We start from the raw sequence: 17,853 nt of genomic DNA on the forward strand, positions 1-17,853 counted from the left end.
TCTTCTTAAGTTGACTGTAGAATAGTGCTCAGAGAGAGCAGAAAGTGTAAACTTTAGTTTTTCTATAATTTTTTTCTTCAACTGCACCAACCAGTTCATCACTAATCAAAGATGAATGACCACTTTATTTGTTGTCATACACATTATCACAACCTTCATTAAACTGTCTTACCCTCAGAGTAATAATTTGCTCCAGCTTATAGAGATGCCCTTTTGCTCTATTGCATTGAACAATAGCATTCGAATTTTTGGTTTAACAACAAACGATAACGGACGGTTTCAGTTTGCACTTGCAATTCTCGACCAGAGTACTTGCAGCCCACTGCATTTTTTAATTACTTATTAGATATATGGTATTAACTAAACTATTAACTATTGCATTGCTGTAAACTGTAGCTAACTTTGTGATCGATAATCATAGAATGGTTTTTGCAATGAATGACTCTTTAAGTGGGTGGTGTATTATTAGTCTGAGGTCTCACCCATCTCCTTGCCATTTAATCACTTAACACATATTCTCCGTACACCTTATAAATCTGTTGATGAATGTAGACCAGTGGTTCTTAACCGGTGCTCCGCGGAGCTTTGGTGTTCCGCGAGCTTGTTGCAAGTGCTCCGCGAAATTATGAAAACTAAAATTTAATGTTGACTCATTTACTGTGCGATTTGAGTTGCAAATATAATGGCTAGATGGCGGCACCCTTGCAAAGTGAAGTTGTGTGCGCTCACCTCACAACAGCGATCAAGTACCCTATCGAGAACTGTTGCTCGGTTACTAGTTACTAGCACTTCCACGGAGGGGATTCCCCTTGCGTTATTAAACGAAAACCGAAAGATTCAAAAGGGCAAAATAGTCATGACAAAGCGAATAAAAGTGGAAGCAGTAGTTATGCTGTCGCTGCAAATATTTGCCCTGATACAAAAGGTAGAATTATTCGAAGTAAAGTAAGAAAAATCAATCGACAGTATTCCGACGAATATTTAAGTTTCGGTTTTACATACATATATGAGGAAGAATATCACATTCCACAATGTATTGTGTATGGAGAAAAATTGTCCAATAGTGCGATGGTTCTACCAAATTGAAACGTCACCTTACATCAATGCACGCTAATCTAGCTACAAAAACGAAATATTTTTAAAAAACTGAAAATTTCTGATAAGGCACAGCTAGCTTTACATAAGGTTGCTGAATTGATTGATGTTCAGTTAACACCACATACTATAGCAGAGACTTTAATTATACCTGTATGTTGTGAAATAGTTAAAATTATGGTTGGCGGTGAAACAATAAAAAAAATAATGAAAATTCCTCATTCGGATGATACAATAAAAAATAGAATTAAAAATACGTCGAATGATATCGAGAAAACAATCTCCAATAAACTTTCGGACCGACATTTTGCTTGGCAAATTGACTAGGAAAATGAAATAGTGAATCAATTTCTTTGCTGCAAGGACCTTGCCGAGATTGCCGAGATGCCTTTGATTCTATATCGTCATACTTAGAACAATTGAAAATATCATGGGAGTTGTGAGTAGGAATTTGTACAGACGGTGCCCCATCAATAGTAGGTTCATTGAAAGGATTTGTGACATCTTTTTTTATTTTTTTTAAAATAAAATGGCATTGCATAATAAATTTGATGCTTTTGCCAATGTCTTGTTGAATTATTTTATAATCATACTGTTTCACAGTACGCTACCAGAAACCAGGCCCAACAGGCAAGCAACATAAACATAGGTTAGTCTAACAGTTCCGAGAAAGTTCTCTCCTTTCTCGTTTCAAAACTAAAACGGAGAATCCCAAACGATCAATCATCCACCCATACTCATGCTACTGTCACCGATCCAACAACAGGTCCCAGTCGAGCATTACAAATCGATTCCGTTGTTTTTCAAAAATTTAAGATGGATTCCTGCTCGCTAAGATAAGTTGGATATTTGTAGGAAGAGATATTAGTGGAGTCAAAGTCTTGAAAAAGGTTGGCATTTGGTCATTTATGGGGCAAACAAATAATAAGTGGTTGAGATCTTCTTCTTCAAAACGACACTCACAAATGGGGGAGTCAAAGACACCAATTCTCGCAAGGTGAATGCTCGTACAGCAATGCCCTATCCTCATTCGACAAATGGTGTACGTATCTTTTTTGTTCAGCAAAATTTTCTTAAACCAAAGATGTGATGGGATATTAGGTTGAATGAGAGCGTAATGTTTTCCTTTTGAAATTTTGAAGCAGTTCTGAAAAAAAAACTCTGGTATAATATTTACACACTGTTTTTTGCACAGAGAAAACATTACCATTTGTTTTAAAACCTGTACTAGACAAAGTTGAAATATGGTAAACTACATAAAATTGAGACCTTTAAATACACGTGTTTTTAAAAAACTTTGCAAGTCTATGGAATCCAAATACAAATGTTTGCTTTTGCACACTGAGGTGAGGTGGTTATCCAGAGGAAAAGTGCTATGCCGATTTTTGGAACTTAAGAATGAATTGGTGACTTTTTCCAAAATGAAGGTGTGAATGATTTTGTACCATGTCTTTAAAATGATATCTGGTGTGCTAAAATGGCATATTTAGCTGATATTTTTGATTTCCTGAACAGCGTCAATGCCAGCATTCAAGGAAGAAAAGAAATTTTTTTGACATCCACTGACAAATTTATAGCCTTTTGGAGAAAAGTAACTTTAGAAAAATCGCATTTTAGAAAAAAAAAGAGTAGATGTGTTTCCTTCGTTAAATGAAAACACTGCTGAGGAAATTATTTTAGCTATAACAGAAAATTTAACTTTATTGGAAGAAAAGATTGAATATTACTTTCCTTCAATAAATATAGAAAATTATGACTGGATACGAAATCTCTTTGCGGCAATTGATACTTCCAGGTATACATCGAATCGTGCATTTTCGTATCAAGAAGAACAATTAATTACTCTATCAACAGATCGTACTCTAAAAATAAAATTCTCACAAATAACTCAGGATGAATTTTGTATTTTTGCTCAATAAGAATAGCCACAAGGGCACTGAAAATTTTACTAAAATTTTTAACCTCATATTTGTGTGAGCTAGGTTTCTCAACATTAGCCAATATTCAAATGAAGAAACGTTAAAGACTTTGGTTGAAGAAATGAGAGTAGCTATATCAAATATTAGACCCAATATTGCTGAAATTCATAAAAGCCGATAAGCTCAGGTGTCACATTAAATCATTTTCGCCTCAAAAAGTTTCATTGAAGTATTTATGTTTTTTTTTAATGAATGTAATTTTTAACTTGCCCTTAAAAAACTAATCAGTTTTATTTTTAATAAAAGTTATTTTTGTAAGTTTTGGTGTACCACGAATTTTCCTTATGATCAAAAGTGCTCCCTGACTTCAAAAAGGTTCAGAACCACTGATGTAGACTGATTAAATAATGTTCTTCGCATTAAGGAAACGAATTACGGACCTTATCTCACAAGCAGTGGGATTTTCAGTTTTATTCAGCATTTCAAACAAGCACCAAGAGGCGTACACAACAGTCAGTTAACTCATAATGGTGTCAACTCCTCAATAAGTCAGGGTAAGCACTACGCATGCGCGAAACTCCGATCGCATCGCTGCGATGGGAAGAAATACAAACAGAACATACTTTCTTGATGTACCTTGTGAAATGTATGTATGTATTCACATGGGTTATTATTATATTTTATTCTGTAAATGGCCTTGAGCTGTGGTAAAAAAATAAAAACACTCCGTAGAAGTTGCAAAATGTCATCAAATAGTAAGTTCCACAGCCCAGCCCAGGAACTGAGACCAGCATTCATCCTATAGAAGATTCTCTTACCTGATATGACCTGTCTCCCAACAAATTAGTCGACAGTGATTGCAATGGGACGGTTCATAGAACTCCATTTTCTAGGCCAAAATTTTAACATTTGTATGAAATTTCATCTGTTACATGATTGATATTATGTAACCGAGGAAGGCAATTACATTTTTTTCTTTAATTTTGAAATACAAAATTCGAGTTTACTCTACAGACAAACATTATATTTTTTTATTTTTGAAACAAGCACAGTCATAGTAATAAACAATACATAAAGAATAACAACAATATAATAATTAAAAAAACAAAACATACAGTTCGCTAGGGGTGAAAAGAAGTGGGATGGGAAAATAGGGAAGGAAGAGAAGAAGGAGAAATGGTAAGTAAATATAAAACAATGAAAAAAGAAATAAAAATATACATAAATGTACACATACAACATACATACATACATATACATACACACACACATCCATATATATATATATATATATACATACATACATACATGAACATATACGCATACACTAATGCACATACTTTCACGTACATATATGTAATTTAAATAAAATAATGAAAACTAATAAGTAAAATGATAAAAAAAATAGTAACTAAAAATTTTGCTCTTATGACGTCTCTATCGCAATATTGATGTATTCTTTTTTTCGTTAAAAAAATCTATCGTGCTAAAATTTTTATCATATGACAAGAATACTCGATAAATGTATTCAATTGTTGAAGAGATGTTGAAAAAAGATGATTGAGTCTACTATTAAACCTGTGTATTCTAAATTTTATTAGTGATTGATTTGATTTTATTTGTTCAGCAGAATCAATTTCGTTATTTAGGATTTTATATAAATACACCTGCTCTTGAACAATTCTTCGATCTTTAAGAGAACTAATTCCAAAGTGTTTTGCTGCATCTACATTATTAGGAAAATTATCCATTGTTTTGTAATTTCAATGTTTAATAAATTTGTTTTGGATGTTTTCAATTCTTTTTGTATGACAATCATAAATAGGATTCCATATAATTAAACCAAATTCAAGTATACTGTGCACATATGAAAAATACAATATTAACAAAACATTTATGTAACGGCTTTGACACTCGAATCACAAATCCCAGCATTGTATATGCTCTCTGAGCAATATTATCAATGTGGCTTACATAACTCAATCTCCCGTCCAACATCAATCCTAAATCCCGGATTTCATTAACATTATTTAACAAAATTGAATGAACATTATATGGATATGTTATTTTGTTACGTTTACGGGTGAAAGATACTTGAGTGCACTTATCTATATTGAGAAACAATTGATTCTCATCACAGTATCTACTGAAAGATTCTAGATCTTTTTGTAAATCTAAATAATAAATCTCTTACCTTCTCATTTTAATTGGAGGCCAGGAAGAGCCTCCCCTGGGCAAAGCTTGCTCTTCAGTTTCAAAAGAACCGTCAGCTACCAGTTTTTAACCCAGTTTAGAGCATACTTGTTTGTGAGTGTTTGTCCCTTGGACAAAATAATACTTAATATGACAATCAGTTTGTTCTCTTCCTATAGCAATATTAGATCACAGCCCTTAGCCAGTTATGTTTCTTATCAGCAAATTTTAAAACCAGAGTCAAGCTTATATTCTAAACCTCATCGTAAGATATGTAGAAAGAAGTAAGAAAGGCACACCCTTCAGGATTGCAGCTGCCTATTCAAAGTCTAACCTCACCAGCATCATTATGTGCCAGACAAATAATTGAGTGATTAATAAGAACAACCCACCAAAAAGAGGCACTACATTTAAACCCATATTGTATCAGAAAATATAAAATCTTTCATAGCAAAGACAGACTTCTTGAAAAGGATAATGGCAAAATTATAAAAAATATCCGAGGCTTTGCTTTGAATTTCCAACCCTTAAGAGTTGCTGCCTTAAGGGATTTTGGAAAGAAAGATTCCTGCTGATCATCCCAACGGGACTATCCCAGAGCTTACAGGTCTAGTAGGCTCTTCCCAAAGCTCAGTAAAGTTCACAAAAAACTAATTATAAAAATAGATTGAATGACTGGTTCTCTGCCTTGGGTAAAGTGGGGTTCGAACCTCAGACCTCTGATATGCGAGTCCGCAACACTAGCCACGGAACCACAACCCAATTCTTCTTTGTTCTTTCCGGAGCAGGATCTGAAGAGGCATGGCTGTGGTTACAATCTTGAATCGACACTATATTCCTTTACTTTCACACAGGGAAACCAGAAAAATATGAGATTATTGACTGTGTGTATTTGATTGATCACATTTGACTAAACTGCAGTAACGGTCTGCTTAAAGTTAACTTAGATCTGTTTAAAGTTTCATTAATTTTTGTGGTTTAAAAGAAAGATTAGAATTATCACAAAATTTGTGAAAAAACAATTGTGAATGGTGGGCGTTTACAGTTTTGCGCAAAACAGTGCCAGACGAAAATATAATATAATGACTCAAAGAAACTGGGATGAGTTTTCAGCCGATAACAGTGAATTCAACTGCTAAGCTGATATAACAACGATGGAATTCTAAGTCAGATCATTACTTGCGATGAGAAATGTATTTTGTAAGACAACCGCAAGCGTTTATCTTAGTGGTTGGATAAAGGGGTTCTAGCCAAACAATGTCTAAAACGAAAGATCACCCAAAAGAAGCTTGTAGAACCATTATGGTGGTCCTGCATCAGCATTACCCCTTCCCGTTCATAAGATCTGGCAATCAATTATAACTGCAGACGTATATTTTCAATAATTGGAGACAATGATGGAGAACTTGCAGTAAAGCAACCAAAGCTGATCATTTGCTCATTGCTACTGCTGCTTCACGGCAATGCCCGGTTGCATACTTCACTTCTGACGGTCCCTAAGCTGCAAAAGTTGAAGCTGGAGACTCCATTAATATCTCAATTTATAATTCATTTGAAATTTAGATTAGCTTTTACTCAGCTAGTATTCCATCTGACCCGACTGCTTTATTTAACTTGAGATATTTAATAGCATTTACCACTTCACTTTTCGAAATATTGAGCTCTAGTTCTAGATCAGAGTTTAAATCTACCATTTATCCGGGGTCATTGTAAAGGTCAGAACAATAATCTTTCCATCTATTTAATAGAAGGGAGATTTCATTTAGGCATATACCATTCTCATCTTCTATGGTCCCATGTTCTGCACTTGCGGTCACTAGTCAAGATTCGGTTTTTGTAAAAATAGGTCTTTGGTTTCAAACCGATAAGCGTGATTTTTATTTCTGAGCAAATGGTGTTAATCATTTCCATCTTGTCTTTTCTGCGAGATCTTTCTACGTAGTTGTTTATTTCTGCGTATGCGTGTTTTTCTTCTACTGAATTGATTGCTTAAGCTCGTTCCTCCTGTTGATGAGATCCCATGTCTGTTCAGTTAACCAATGTTTACGCTGTCTTGTCTGCTCAGATACACTACATTCGGCTACTGCAGCAGCGAACACTTTTAAGTCTGAACCATTCCGTTTCAGGGTCCGAGGTCTGCTTCGGTACGAAATCGTTTAGCCTCTCTTGTATTAAGTCTTTGTACTTTGAAAGAGCTACCTTGTTAAGACATTTGTGTGATTTTAGCCCTAACCTTGGCATTGCAAAGTTTTATTTCTTTATCCGGCTATTAAAAGCTGATGGTCAGAACCGCAATCTGCCCCAGGGGTGCTATTCTGAACCACTCTTGCGGCACGAGAGAACGTTTTTTCATACAAAATACACGACATAGTACAGCCATGAGAGCGTTTGGAATACCAGACCAGGATAGGTTTTTACATTAGTTATTGAAGATCTCCATCTTGAATTTATAAATAAGAAATCAATCTGGTTTATTTTTATCATATTTTCAACAACAACACAGATTTCCGGAAAAATAATATGGGTATTTGAATTTATGTAATATAATGTATTCATTTAGATAGTTGTAAAAAAAAAAAACAAACTTAAAACTTGTTAAGTACGCCTTAATTATCAGATGGCGTTTTTGAAAAAATAAATTGTCTAATTATTATTATGAATAACGTATGTTGTGCCATTTTCATAACATAATACCTTAAGGGTGCTATAAAGTGATACTTTAAATAAATAAATTTAATTTTAACTTTGTAATCTAATTCAAACAATTTACTTTGTTGCTATCCACATGCTACAAATTTATTCAAATGATTTAGAAACAAGTGGGCTATAAGTTTTTTTTCGAAACATCACTTCACTTTCACAGTTTCGGACTTCTGCTGGGGAGCATTTCATGCCACAGGGCCTGCGACCCCAAATGCATAATCACCGAATTTAGTGTGCTGGTTGCATAGAGGTATAAATACTTTTCCTCTCGCAGTAGATGCAGCTGATCTGAGAATGCATAGTTCTCTTAGATATCCAAGAGCAGAGTTGTGCAGTGACTTATACATAATCCAACAGTTGAATGGAAATTAAACAAAATATTACAGTTTTTTTTGTTTATTTAGTCACCATACATTTAATTTTTAAATAAACATTTAAAGGTGATGAATTCGTGTATTTAGAACAATCAACATTTTCTCTAATTCTTCAAAGTCACTTCGATTCATAATAATAAATAAGTTGAAATCTAAATTTGTAATAAGAGAGATACTAATACTCTTCATTTAGATAATAAAAAAAGAAAAAAAAAATATTCCTATTTATTAATCCACAACTTCAGGCAGAAAAACATAGTACATTTGAATTAAAACAAAAAAAAAATAAACAAACAAAAAATAAACAAACAAAAAATAAACAAAAAATAAACAAAAACCCTGGCAACCAGGAAGATCTCTGGAACCTGGCAACCAGGAAGATCTCTAGAATTAGTTTACATTTTCTCTAATTCTTCAAAGTCACTTCAATTGATAATAATAAATAAGATGAAATCTTAATTTGTAATAAGAGAGATACTAATACTCTTCATTTTGATAATAAAAAATGAAAAAAAAAAAAAAATCCTATTTATTTATCCACAACTTCAGGCAGAAAAACATAGTACATTTGAATTGAAACAAAAAAAATAAACAAAAACCCTGGCAACCAGGAAGATCTCTGGAATTAGTTTACATTTTCTCTAATTCTTCAAAGTCACTTCAATTCGTAATAATAAATAAGATGAAATCTTAATTTGTAATAAGAGAGATAATAAAAAAGAAAAAAAAAAATCCTATTTATTTATCCACAACTTCAGGCAGAAAAACATAGTAAAACAAAAAAAAATAAACAAAAACCCTGGCAACCAGGAAGATCTCTGGAATTAGTTGAAATAAAAGCGAGCTTGTTACGCATATTAAGTTATACAGTAAAAAAATTTGGAGTCAAACATTTAAAATAATCTCCAAAACTCAACAAAAATTTGGAGATTCCATAGTTTGGGTGTTAAAAGGAAATTTTAAGCTTGGCTCTCGGTTGTTGTGTTGGCGACATCCTTGCCCTGGTTTCCCTCCCAGTTCTTCTCTCCATCGGGGGCGCCAGAGGCGGGCGGGGCCTTGCCCCCACGCGGCTGGCGCGGGCGGCGCGGTACGTACACGCCGCGCGCCGCGCCCCCCTCACCGCCCGGCTCGCCGCCGCCTGCTCCCACACCCCCGCCAGCGCCAGCGCCACCGCGCCCGCCGCCGCGCCGACCACCGCGCACGTTGCTGCGGAAGAAGCGCCGCTGCGGCTGCGCGCCCTCCTCGCGGCCCTCGCCTGCACCCCCGGGGACTCCACCGGCCGCCCCTCCCCGACCGCGCCCGCGTCCCCGGCCCCCGCCACCTTCACCGCCGCGTCCGCCACCAGGCTGACGCTGGTAGAATCTGTCCCCAAAATTAATCATTGTAATCAAAGTTAATTCAGTACATAAACAAATCAAAAGAGAAAAATCACTAAGGTAACACTGAACTTCCTGCTCCTGGATTTGAACCTTAGTACTACTCATTACCAGTATGATGCTCTATCCACTAAGCAGGAATTATTTTCGACAGGATATTTCATTTCCGTTGGGATAGCTGAGGTTTGTTCTTGGAAAGGTTAAAGTGCGCTAACAACTAAGCTTTAAGCTGCTAGAAAAGTTAAAATAGTAATACTATATTTCAATTGATTATTCGAAACTAAAAATGTAATGACTACTACAAATACAAAATAGTGATTTTCTCTCTTGATTTATTTCAATATTAATCTTAAATGCAAAGTAACACTGGAACCTCACTTTAAACATTCTTTTTTAACACCATCCAAAATTTAAATTAAATAAAAAATTTAAAATTAATTTAACAATTTAAGAATTTTTCTTACTGGAATGCTCTACATTGCTCTTTTACTTGGCACATAATATATTATAATAGTGATGGTGAATAATATTTGTTACAATTTTTTAAGTATTTTGACGTCATGTTACTTTTAAGAAAAAAAAAACTAAGGTCAAGGTCATAAACAATAAACATTTTTTTTTTAAAACACTAATTGATTTTTAGACAAACATTGAACTTTTTAGATTTTTTTTTAAAGGGTTCTTTACACGGTACTCAGTTGAACGTACCTCCCGTGTAAAAAAAGAAAAAGAGGTTCCAGTGTACTTTATTCCTTTATGAATTAATACCTCAGTGAATGCAGACTATGAAGTCTTTCTTATGTACTAAGAATTTGACCTACACTCATACGGCAAACCCATTCAACAAGACGAGTGTCATGTCCCAGTTAAACGACTGCACAGACCCCTTTCATTCTGCAAGGGACACAACATACTGCCTGTACCCTCGGCGTTTCTCAGCGGCGTAGGGTGAGCCCTTGACGGGCACTCCTCCAGGCCCCGTGACGGACGCTGCCTCGAACCCTTTGTCCCCCTCCACCACTGCAAACTCCACCGCCTCTCCGTCCCCCACGGAGCGAACCAGCTTACGTGGGTTGTTCTTGGCTATGGCTGTCTGGTGTACAAACACATCCTCCTTTGTATCATTTCTGAAACCAAACCGACGTTTCTGTAAATTATTCTGTAAATAAAACCTAAAATTTACAAGTTGTCATATTTTTTATGTGTAATTCAGGTAAATCAATACCCAGGACCTGCCAAAAAAAATTTAAAGTATAGGTATATTTATAACGTCACATTTTATCTTTTGACCGTCCGAAAACTCAACCATTCCTATAGTCAGGGTCTATGTTCAAGATGCACAGAGGGAATGCGGTAGTGTGTTGTGACGCTGTCCAGTTGAGTTTAGATAAAAATTAGCCGGTTGATATTTACGAATAAATTATAGTCTTGAATATCGAGGTGCCAATTTTTATCAATACCGTTAGGGCAGCGTCAAAACACATTACCTTGAACATAGAGCCTGTAGTCTATACCTCCTTCCACGCAACTTCTTACGACTATGAACCTATAGAAAGAAGCCCTTATTTACATTTAATGATGCATACAGTACTGCATTTTTACACCTATCACAGTGTACCATAAACATTTGAGTCGCAGAGTTACAAATTCTGCTCCGGACAAATTTCGAAAAAAGAGTTTTTTGCAAGATTTTCTGAAATGTACAAAAAGCCTCCAGAAAGGGTTTTGTAACTTGCTCGTTACATGAAGTGAAGATGACCAGTTGTATGCTTCAAATGTCGGGGATTTTAAAATACTGTATAAAAATAAAACATTTAAATCAATATATCATATCGATTTAATCGGGGGTCAGACCCAGGGCACCACGAAGAGAAATAAAGAAACCAATTACTACTATTAGATTGTACCTGCCAAAATTAGTTCCAGAAAGTCAAACCTTTAACTGATAAGCGTTTGTCCGAATTTTATTTATATAAACACATTGTTTATTCTAGATTCTAATTTGACCATTTAATGTTTTTCCGACAAAATGGGATTATTTAAAAGATATAAACAAATTAATTGTATGCAAAAACATTTGAAAACATCAAACATTGTAACGCATAATACGAGTCGCTGAGAGCCAGAGAAATTTAAGCATCATCTAAAAAAAATCATCTCAAAATCAATGATGGTCACAAAAACTTATTTAGCCCTCAGCGACTCGTACATTATGAAAACAAAATTTGGATAAATCGCTTTGTGTAAATTAAAGACTGGTAAATTGAAATTACGCAAATATCGCTTTGAAATTAGTTTTGATAATGGTGAACATGTTTGACTTGCATTCTACAGTTACTACAATATCAAAGGGCAAGCAAAATTAATCAAAGAACTTTAAACTATTTTCTAATAAAGTTTATATTTTTTAATAAACTATTATAACTTTTTTTTTAAATCATTTTAATTTAGCTCTCTCCTAATTCTATCAGGATTCGAACCCATAACCAGATATCATGCATAGTAAGATTGTTATTTGAGCTATTTTGGACATATTTCATCATAACTGGCCATATTACAATTTCTATTTGCATCCTGGAAATACCTACAAGGTTGAAGCATCAATGCAGAGTAAAAACACAGAATTTACCCAATCATTCAAATCTACGAAAACAATGATTGTATTCGCAAGTCGTTTGTTACAAATCTTCTTTTGTAATAAATAATAATTAGTTATTTTCAGAACCATGCAATATACTCGTATCAATTGACATCAGAATAAATGTTAAGGGTCACTCTATCTGTATTCGAGGGGTTAAGAAATACTATCACACGTGCCAAATTTACAGGAAGCAATTTCTTTAATTACATTTTTATAATGTATACACATTAAATGTTAAATAAGAACAAAGGTTCTGATTAGGGAGAAAAATAATTTATTTAAAAAAATATTAGTAATTTAAATAAAGTAAAATTATTCTTCATTCCCAATTAGGGTATTTTGTCATTTGGCATGTGACAGATTGTTTATTTTTTTTAAAACAGATTACAGTGGCACCATATATATAATTAATCCATTTCGAGACGGCGTTTGAGTCCTAAAAGTCCAAGGCAATTTTAATGTTATATGAACTAAAATGGCATCTCTGTGTAGATGTGTGTCGCTGGCTCAAGCCAAGCATTCAAATACAAGGCAAAGTTCAAGTCCTGAGGCAAAAGAAACTAAAAAAACTTTGAAGCTTTGGGGTACTAGATATTAATACCTTCTCAATCTACATACACTTTCTGTTCTTAACCTCTCGTATAAAAATATGTAATATATAATTTTTAAAATGTTCACCTGTTAATAAACCCGTATCCACTTTTTACATTGAACCATTTAACGATTCCCGGCACCTTTTCAGCTGTAAAAAAAATTATCAACACATCAGCAAAGAAATATATATTTGTGTTAATACAAATCAAAATAAAGATTCAAAATTAAAATGTTGTAGAAGACAAGTCAATTATTAATGTATATCCTAAAATGACAAATATCCAAATTCACTATAAATTTTTAAGAATTTGCCTCTTATCATTTTCTCCTTTATTTTGCAATTTTTCATACTAAAGCAGAATATTCAACTGTTTCCATGGGTCTTAGTTTAAAACCCTGAAAAGGATTAATACTGATGAGCTGATATTAATATCCTGAAGGATTGAATTGTCATGCAAATAAAATCATTAAAAATATTTGCAATATTTAGGTCATTTAAATTCGCGAGTATATTATCTTGCTAGCAAAGACATCTTTGCTATCTCTTTCATACATATAGCGCAGTTCTTATAAACAATTAATATTATCTCACTTGCACCGTCCATTATGAAAGAGCGTTGAAAGGCTATTGAAATAGGAATGGTGTCTCAACCGTTGACACTCAAATTCCACCATAGAGGCCGCATGCATGATCTGCAGAATAACTCGAGAGCTGCCGCTATGACCGCATGCAAATATAGTCTTATTTCTCAACATTTTGAATATACGGGGTTATATATACAGTTTTCAATAATTTTTTAAACAAGGATCATTGAAGTAAAATTAAATAACAAGTTACGGAATTTGATCGAGAAACAAGTAAAAAAAAATTACTAAAATTCAACATATCGTTTCATTCATGGATAAATTTCCTGGTACAAATTAATATTACAATATGAAGCCTAAGTTAAGAAAAATTATGAATTATAATAAAAGTTTCAGTATCAGGATTGTTTTGTGCAAAAATATATCGTTGTGTATGCACTGCTGAAAGATCGGTTAGTACTGCAAATAAGGGTATTTTTAATGATCTAATTAACGATCACACTCGAGGAAGTGAGATATCAACACATAATGGAATCCTTTGTTCGGACATACACAAGTCCCAAGGGCGTCACGTCACATACACTTGACTGGTATATTATTACTGTAAAAGCTAACTAACTGTGCTGAGAAATATCATCATTCAATGCATACTGCGGCTGCATATTGTCATATTTCATATTTCAATAATGTTTTTATTTTGAATCAAAATAGAGAAATAGTTCATGAAGTAGGGAAATGGGAAAATTTCAGGTGGAAGAAAAGAACCACAAATATATTGCAAAACTTGCGAAAGTAAACCTGTTCTTCATGTAGGGGAATGTAAAGTAAAATAAGATGCTTTGAAAAACTTTAAATAATACATCTTCATTGTTCATTCTATTCCTTGCATACATATTTCAACAAAAAGGTACATTTAAAAATATTTTATTTTTTTTATAAATTTAATTAGTGAAACGTGGGTTACAGTCGATGACTTTTTTTTTAAACCTTCGTAGTTCTGAAGTTTATCTTTAAATTGTGGTCTCTGATAAAATCCAAAAAGGCATTCATGGCCTTCAAAGTATTGGTTTCGGTTTGCCAATTTATAGATTATTTAATTAGATAATATTATTAAAGGTAATCGATCCACTGCGACCCAGAAGTGGGCCACAGCGGATCAGACTGAAATACATTAATTTATGCTATTCAAATAAAATAAATGTCACATTTTCAATTTTGGATAACGGTTTCAATAATGGACTTCCCTTTCCGCTCTTCCCATTTTCTTGGACCCTTTGGTAATCTACAAAACTGGAAACTACAGCTTTTATTTGTATGAAGAAAAACAATCCACTATGACCCAAGATGAAATAATTCAATGTAACCCAATAACAGTTTTCATAAATATAAAAAATACCAAGCTGGACATGTTAAAATATTATCATCGGTCAAGTAAGTATTGTTGGGAATATTATTAATCATCATGAGGCACCAGTGACTGGCATAATAGACCTAACGTAAGTCGGCACAGTAAAATTAAATGGGTTGGTGATCAATAAATTCAAAATAACATTAAATTAGAAATGTTTACAAAGTACCTAAATTTTTGACACTCTGGAATTGTTAGAATTATTATTATGGATAACTTATACTGCGCCATTTCCCTAATCTCAAGGGCGCTTTACAAAGCGATGCTGTGAGTATCAATTTAATTGTTATTAAAATGTTATTTTTATTATTATATATTTACGGTACGGTACACTTGCAGTATAGATTTTATCTAAGTGGACATTGCATAATAATTACTTTACTATTTGGTTTTGTGTATGAACCTTTTCGTTTCAAATAAAATAATTGTATTTTTAAATACTGTTTAACTGTACTAGAGATAACGCCAATGCCAATGTTCATAATAATCGTGTGTGTGTTTACATTCTGTTATCAAAATAAATACATAATAATGCTCCGCGCTAGTGCCGGATCAGCGTCCGAATAACGGAATTAAATCAAATAGGGGGTAAACACACGACATAAAATTCCTTAAAACTATAAATACATCGGTAAGTATACCATAATACGTTTTTAATAGATCGCAGACGAAAAATTATGCGCGCCAAATAGCGTTTCCGGTCATTTGCTGCAAGTATTTCGGATCGAAGGGAAAAGGAATAAGGTGGGTCGCAGGTCGCAACATGTAAATAAACTCCATAGGAAATGCCGTGTTACATTATCGTGCACCGGGTACATGAATCGCATCTCTTAAATGTGCGCAAGTCACACAACTGAAAAAATCAATAAAAGTTCAACAGCCGCTTAATTTTACGAAGAAAAACATGAATTTCAAATTATTGCGCAAAATAGACACGACAATCACTTTTGTTATTAACTCGAGAAATAAACAAAAATACGCATAAGATCACATATCAAGAACCACGTGCAAACCAAGGTATGATATAAAATGGCGTTCCCTGCGGCAAAAGACCGGCTTTGCTCGATATAAACAGTAATTTACTCACCGATAACCGTCTTGGCAGCTGCGGGCTTGACCTGTTGGGGTGTCTTTTCGGGTTCAGCCATGGTGTAAATGGCGACGGATGACGGTGGTACAGATGTTATTTCACTCCTCTACCTCTCCGAGCTGTTAACTTCTTCCCAGTCCTTTGACGATGTGTAGAACGGGCACGCTATTGTTTCATTACGTCACATCCGGTACGTCTAGGTCTAGTTCTGATGAAATTAATGCTATTTTTTCTCAAATTTAGTTAGAATGCTAATTGGAATAGCGTAGCATGTTAAACGCTATTTCATTATGTAAATAAAAATGAAGGAAGGTTCCCTCCCAAAACTGTTGGGCTTTTTTATTTCTCTGGGATTTATCGTTAGGTTTTCTCAGGTTTAACATTTTTTTATCCCTTTCCCCCAGAAAGGGTAAGTGATCTTTTTTAGACCTCTTAGAATTCCAAATGGGTCGCTTAATGCTTTGCGCATACTGCGATTTGCTTCTTTGTGCACTTTGCACGTTTTGGATTTATCTACAAGTTTTTTTTAGCATTTCATTGCATTTAGCAATATCAATTATAAATGCTTATCAGTTTCATTACAAATTCACAATACAAATGCTAAATTATTATCCATCACTTTGCTTGGATCTGGTGTTGCCAATGACATAATTTTATCTTAATTCTATAGTAAGTACTTAACTTTGCAGCGGTTAAAATTCACGGAGGGAAATAATTAAGAATAAGAATTATTATATGGGGTGGTTTTTTTATTGAGATGGTGGCGAGTTGCGAAAAATTAAGTAGGGATTATTTTGTCTCGAAGGCTGTAAAAAAAGTTCCGCAATGGAAGCTGTCCATCTCTCTGCTAACTGAGGAGAAAGGGAACATCCGCCATGCCGATCGGAAACATGAGATTAAATAGGAGATCGCGTCTTCTTGGTGCCCTTTCAGATTTGTGGGATAGGAAGTTAATTCGCCATGTGTTTTCCCGATTTTAAGTCCCCGCCATGATAATGTTATTCTAATTCAACCTAAATGAAAAGAAAATAAATAAACTTAATTCGAAAACGTGTAAATTGGAAAATAATTCAAAGAGCTTGAATGTTTTATATATGGCTAGGTTCTTAACTAAAGCAATTTGCAATTTTCGTCCTTCACTATCATATTTTTTTAACACAATGTTACTGGTGGTTTTACTATGGGAGAGTTGACGGATGATGGGTCTGGATGCTGTGCTTGGACGAACACAAGCTGAGCGATGTCCTGTGCGGAGATTCGCCATGGATAGAGCCTTGGGCAGCTTTCGGGATTCAGTCCCGTTGGTGACGACGACACCGCCACTTTCACTGCAACTCTTGTTCACTTTGCGACTCCCGACGCCCCAAATGACGACTACCTTTCGACTGTTTTGTTACAACTAACTTCTTTTCAAGGGCTGTTGCAGTTTCATTAAACGCCCGAGCTAGCCTTTGTTCCTTCACTTTAATTCGCTGTCTCTTTTCAAGACTAACTTGAATATATCAGATTGTGTCCAAAAAACCTCCCACTTTGTCCCACTTTTGCCACGCGCATGCGTGAATTCGCCGCGTAATGTTTCCAGATTACGAAAAATATAATCATAACACAAATGTAAGATAATTATATTTAAAAAAAGCTTTTTGTTAATTTCTCTAAAATTTTATTGTACACGCGTAAACATTGATTGACACAACAGAGTAGATAAGGGTCATTTAATAAGAGTTATATAATTAATGAAATTAACTTTGAACTTTAAAAATAAAACAAATTTTATTTTACATAAAATGAACATTTTTATGTCATCTTAAATATTTTATGTTTTAAAGATAATGTCGGTCAAATGTCCACCACAGAGTTGTTTAATTCGAGGTCCAA

General features: G+C 34.3%; 1 protein-coding gene across 2 annotated transcripts; it reads right to left on the minus strand.

Annotated features, from left to right (window-relative positions):
• Positions 1 to 8,290: 8,290 nt before the first annotated feature.
• yps (Y-box binding protein ypsilon schachtel) lies at positions 8,291 to 16,154 on the minus strand. Of its 2 annotated transcripts, none has more exons than XM_088239929.1 (4): positions 15,976 to 16,154; positions 12,980 to 13,043; positions 10,575 to 10,787; positions 8,291 to 9,646 (listed from the first exon to the last, which is right to left on the minus strand). In XM_088239929.1, exons 1-4 carry the CDS (start codon positions 16,034 to 16,036, stop codon positions 9,244 to 9,246), a joined length of 741 nt encoding a protein of 246 aa, XP_088096055.1. In that variant the 5' UTR covers positions 16,037 to 16,154; the 3' UTR covers positions 8,291 to 9,243. The 2 variants fall into 2 exon arrangements, with proteins under 2 accessions (XP_088096055.1, XP_088096056.1); XM_088239930.1 differs by having other exon boundaries at positions 10,584 to 10,787; positions 15,976 to 16,151.
• Between the last annotated feature and the right edge of the window lie 1,699 nt (positions 16,155 to 17,853).

The sequence above is a fragment of the Micrasema longulum genome, unplaced genomic scaffold (genome assembly GCF_059751315.1).
Source record: "Micrasema longulum isolate JH-2025_06_02 unplaced genomic scaffold, ASM5975131v1 h1tg002307l, whole genome shotgun sequence".
In the NCBI taxonomy this organism is placed as follows: Eukaryota; Metazoa; Arthropoda; class Insecta; order Trichoptera; family Brachycentridae; genus Micrasema; species Micrasema longulum.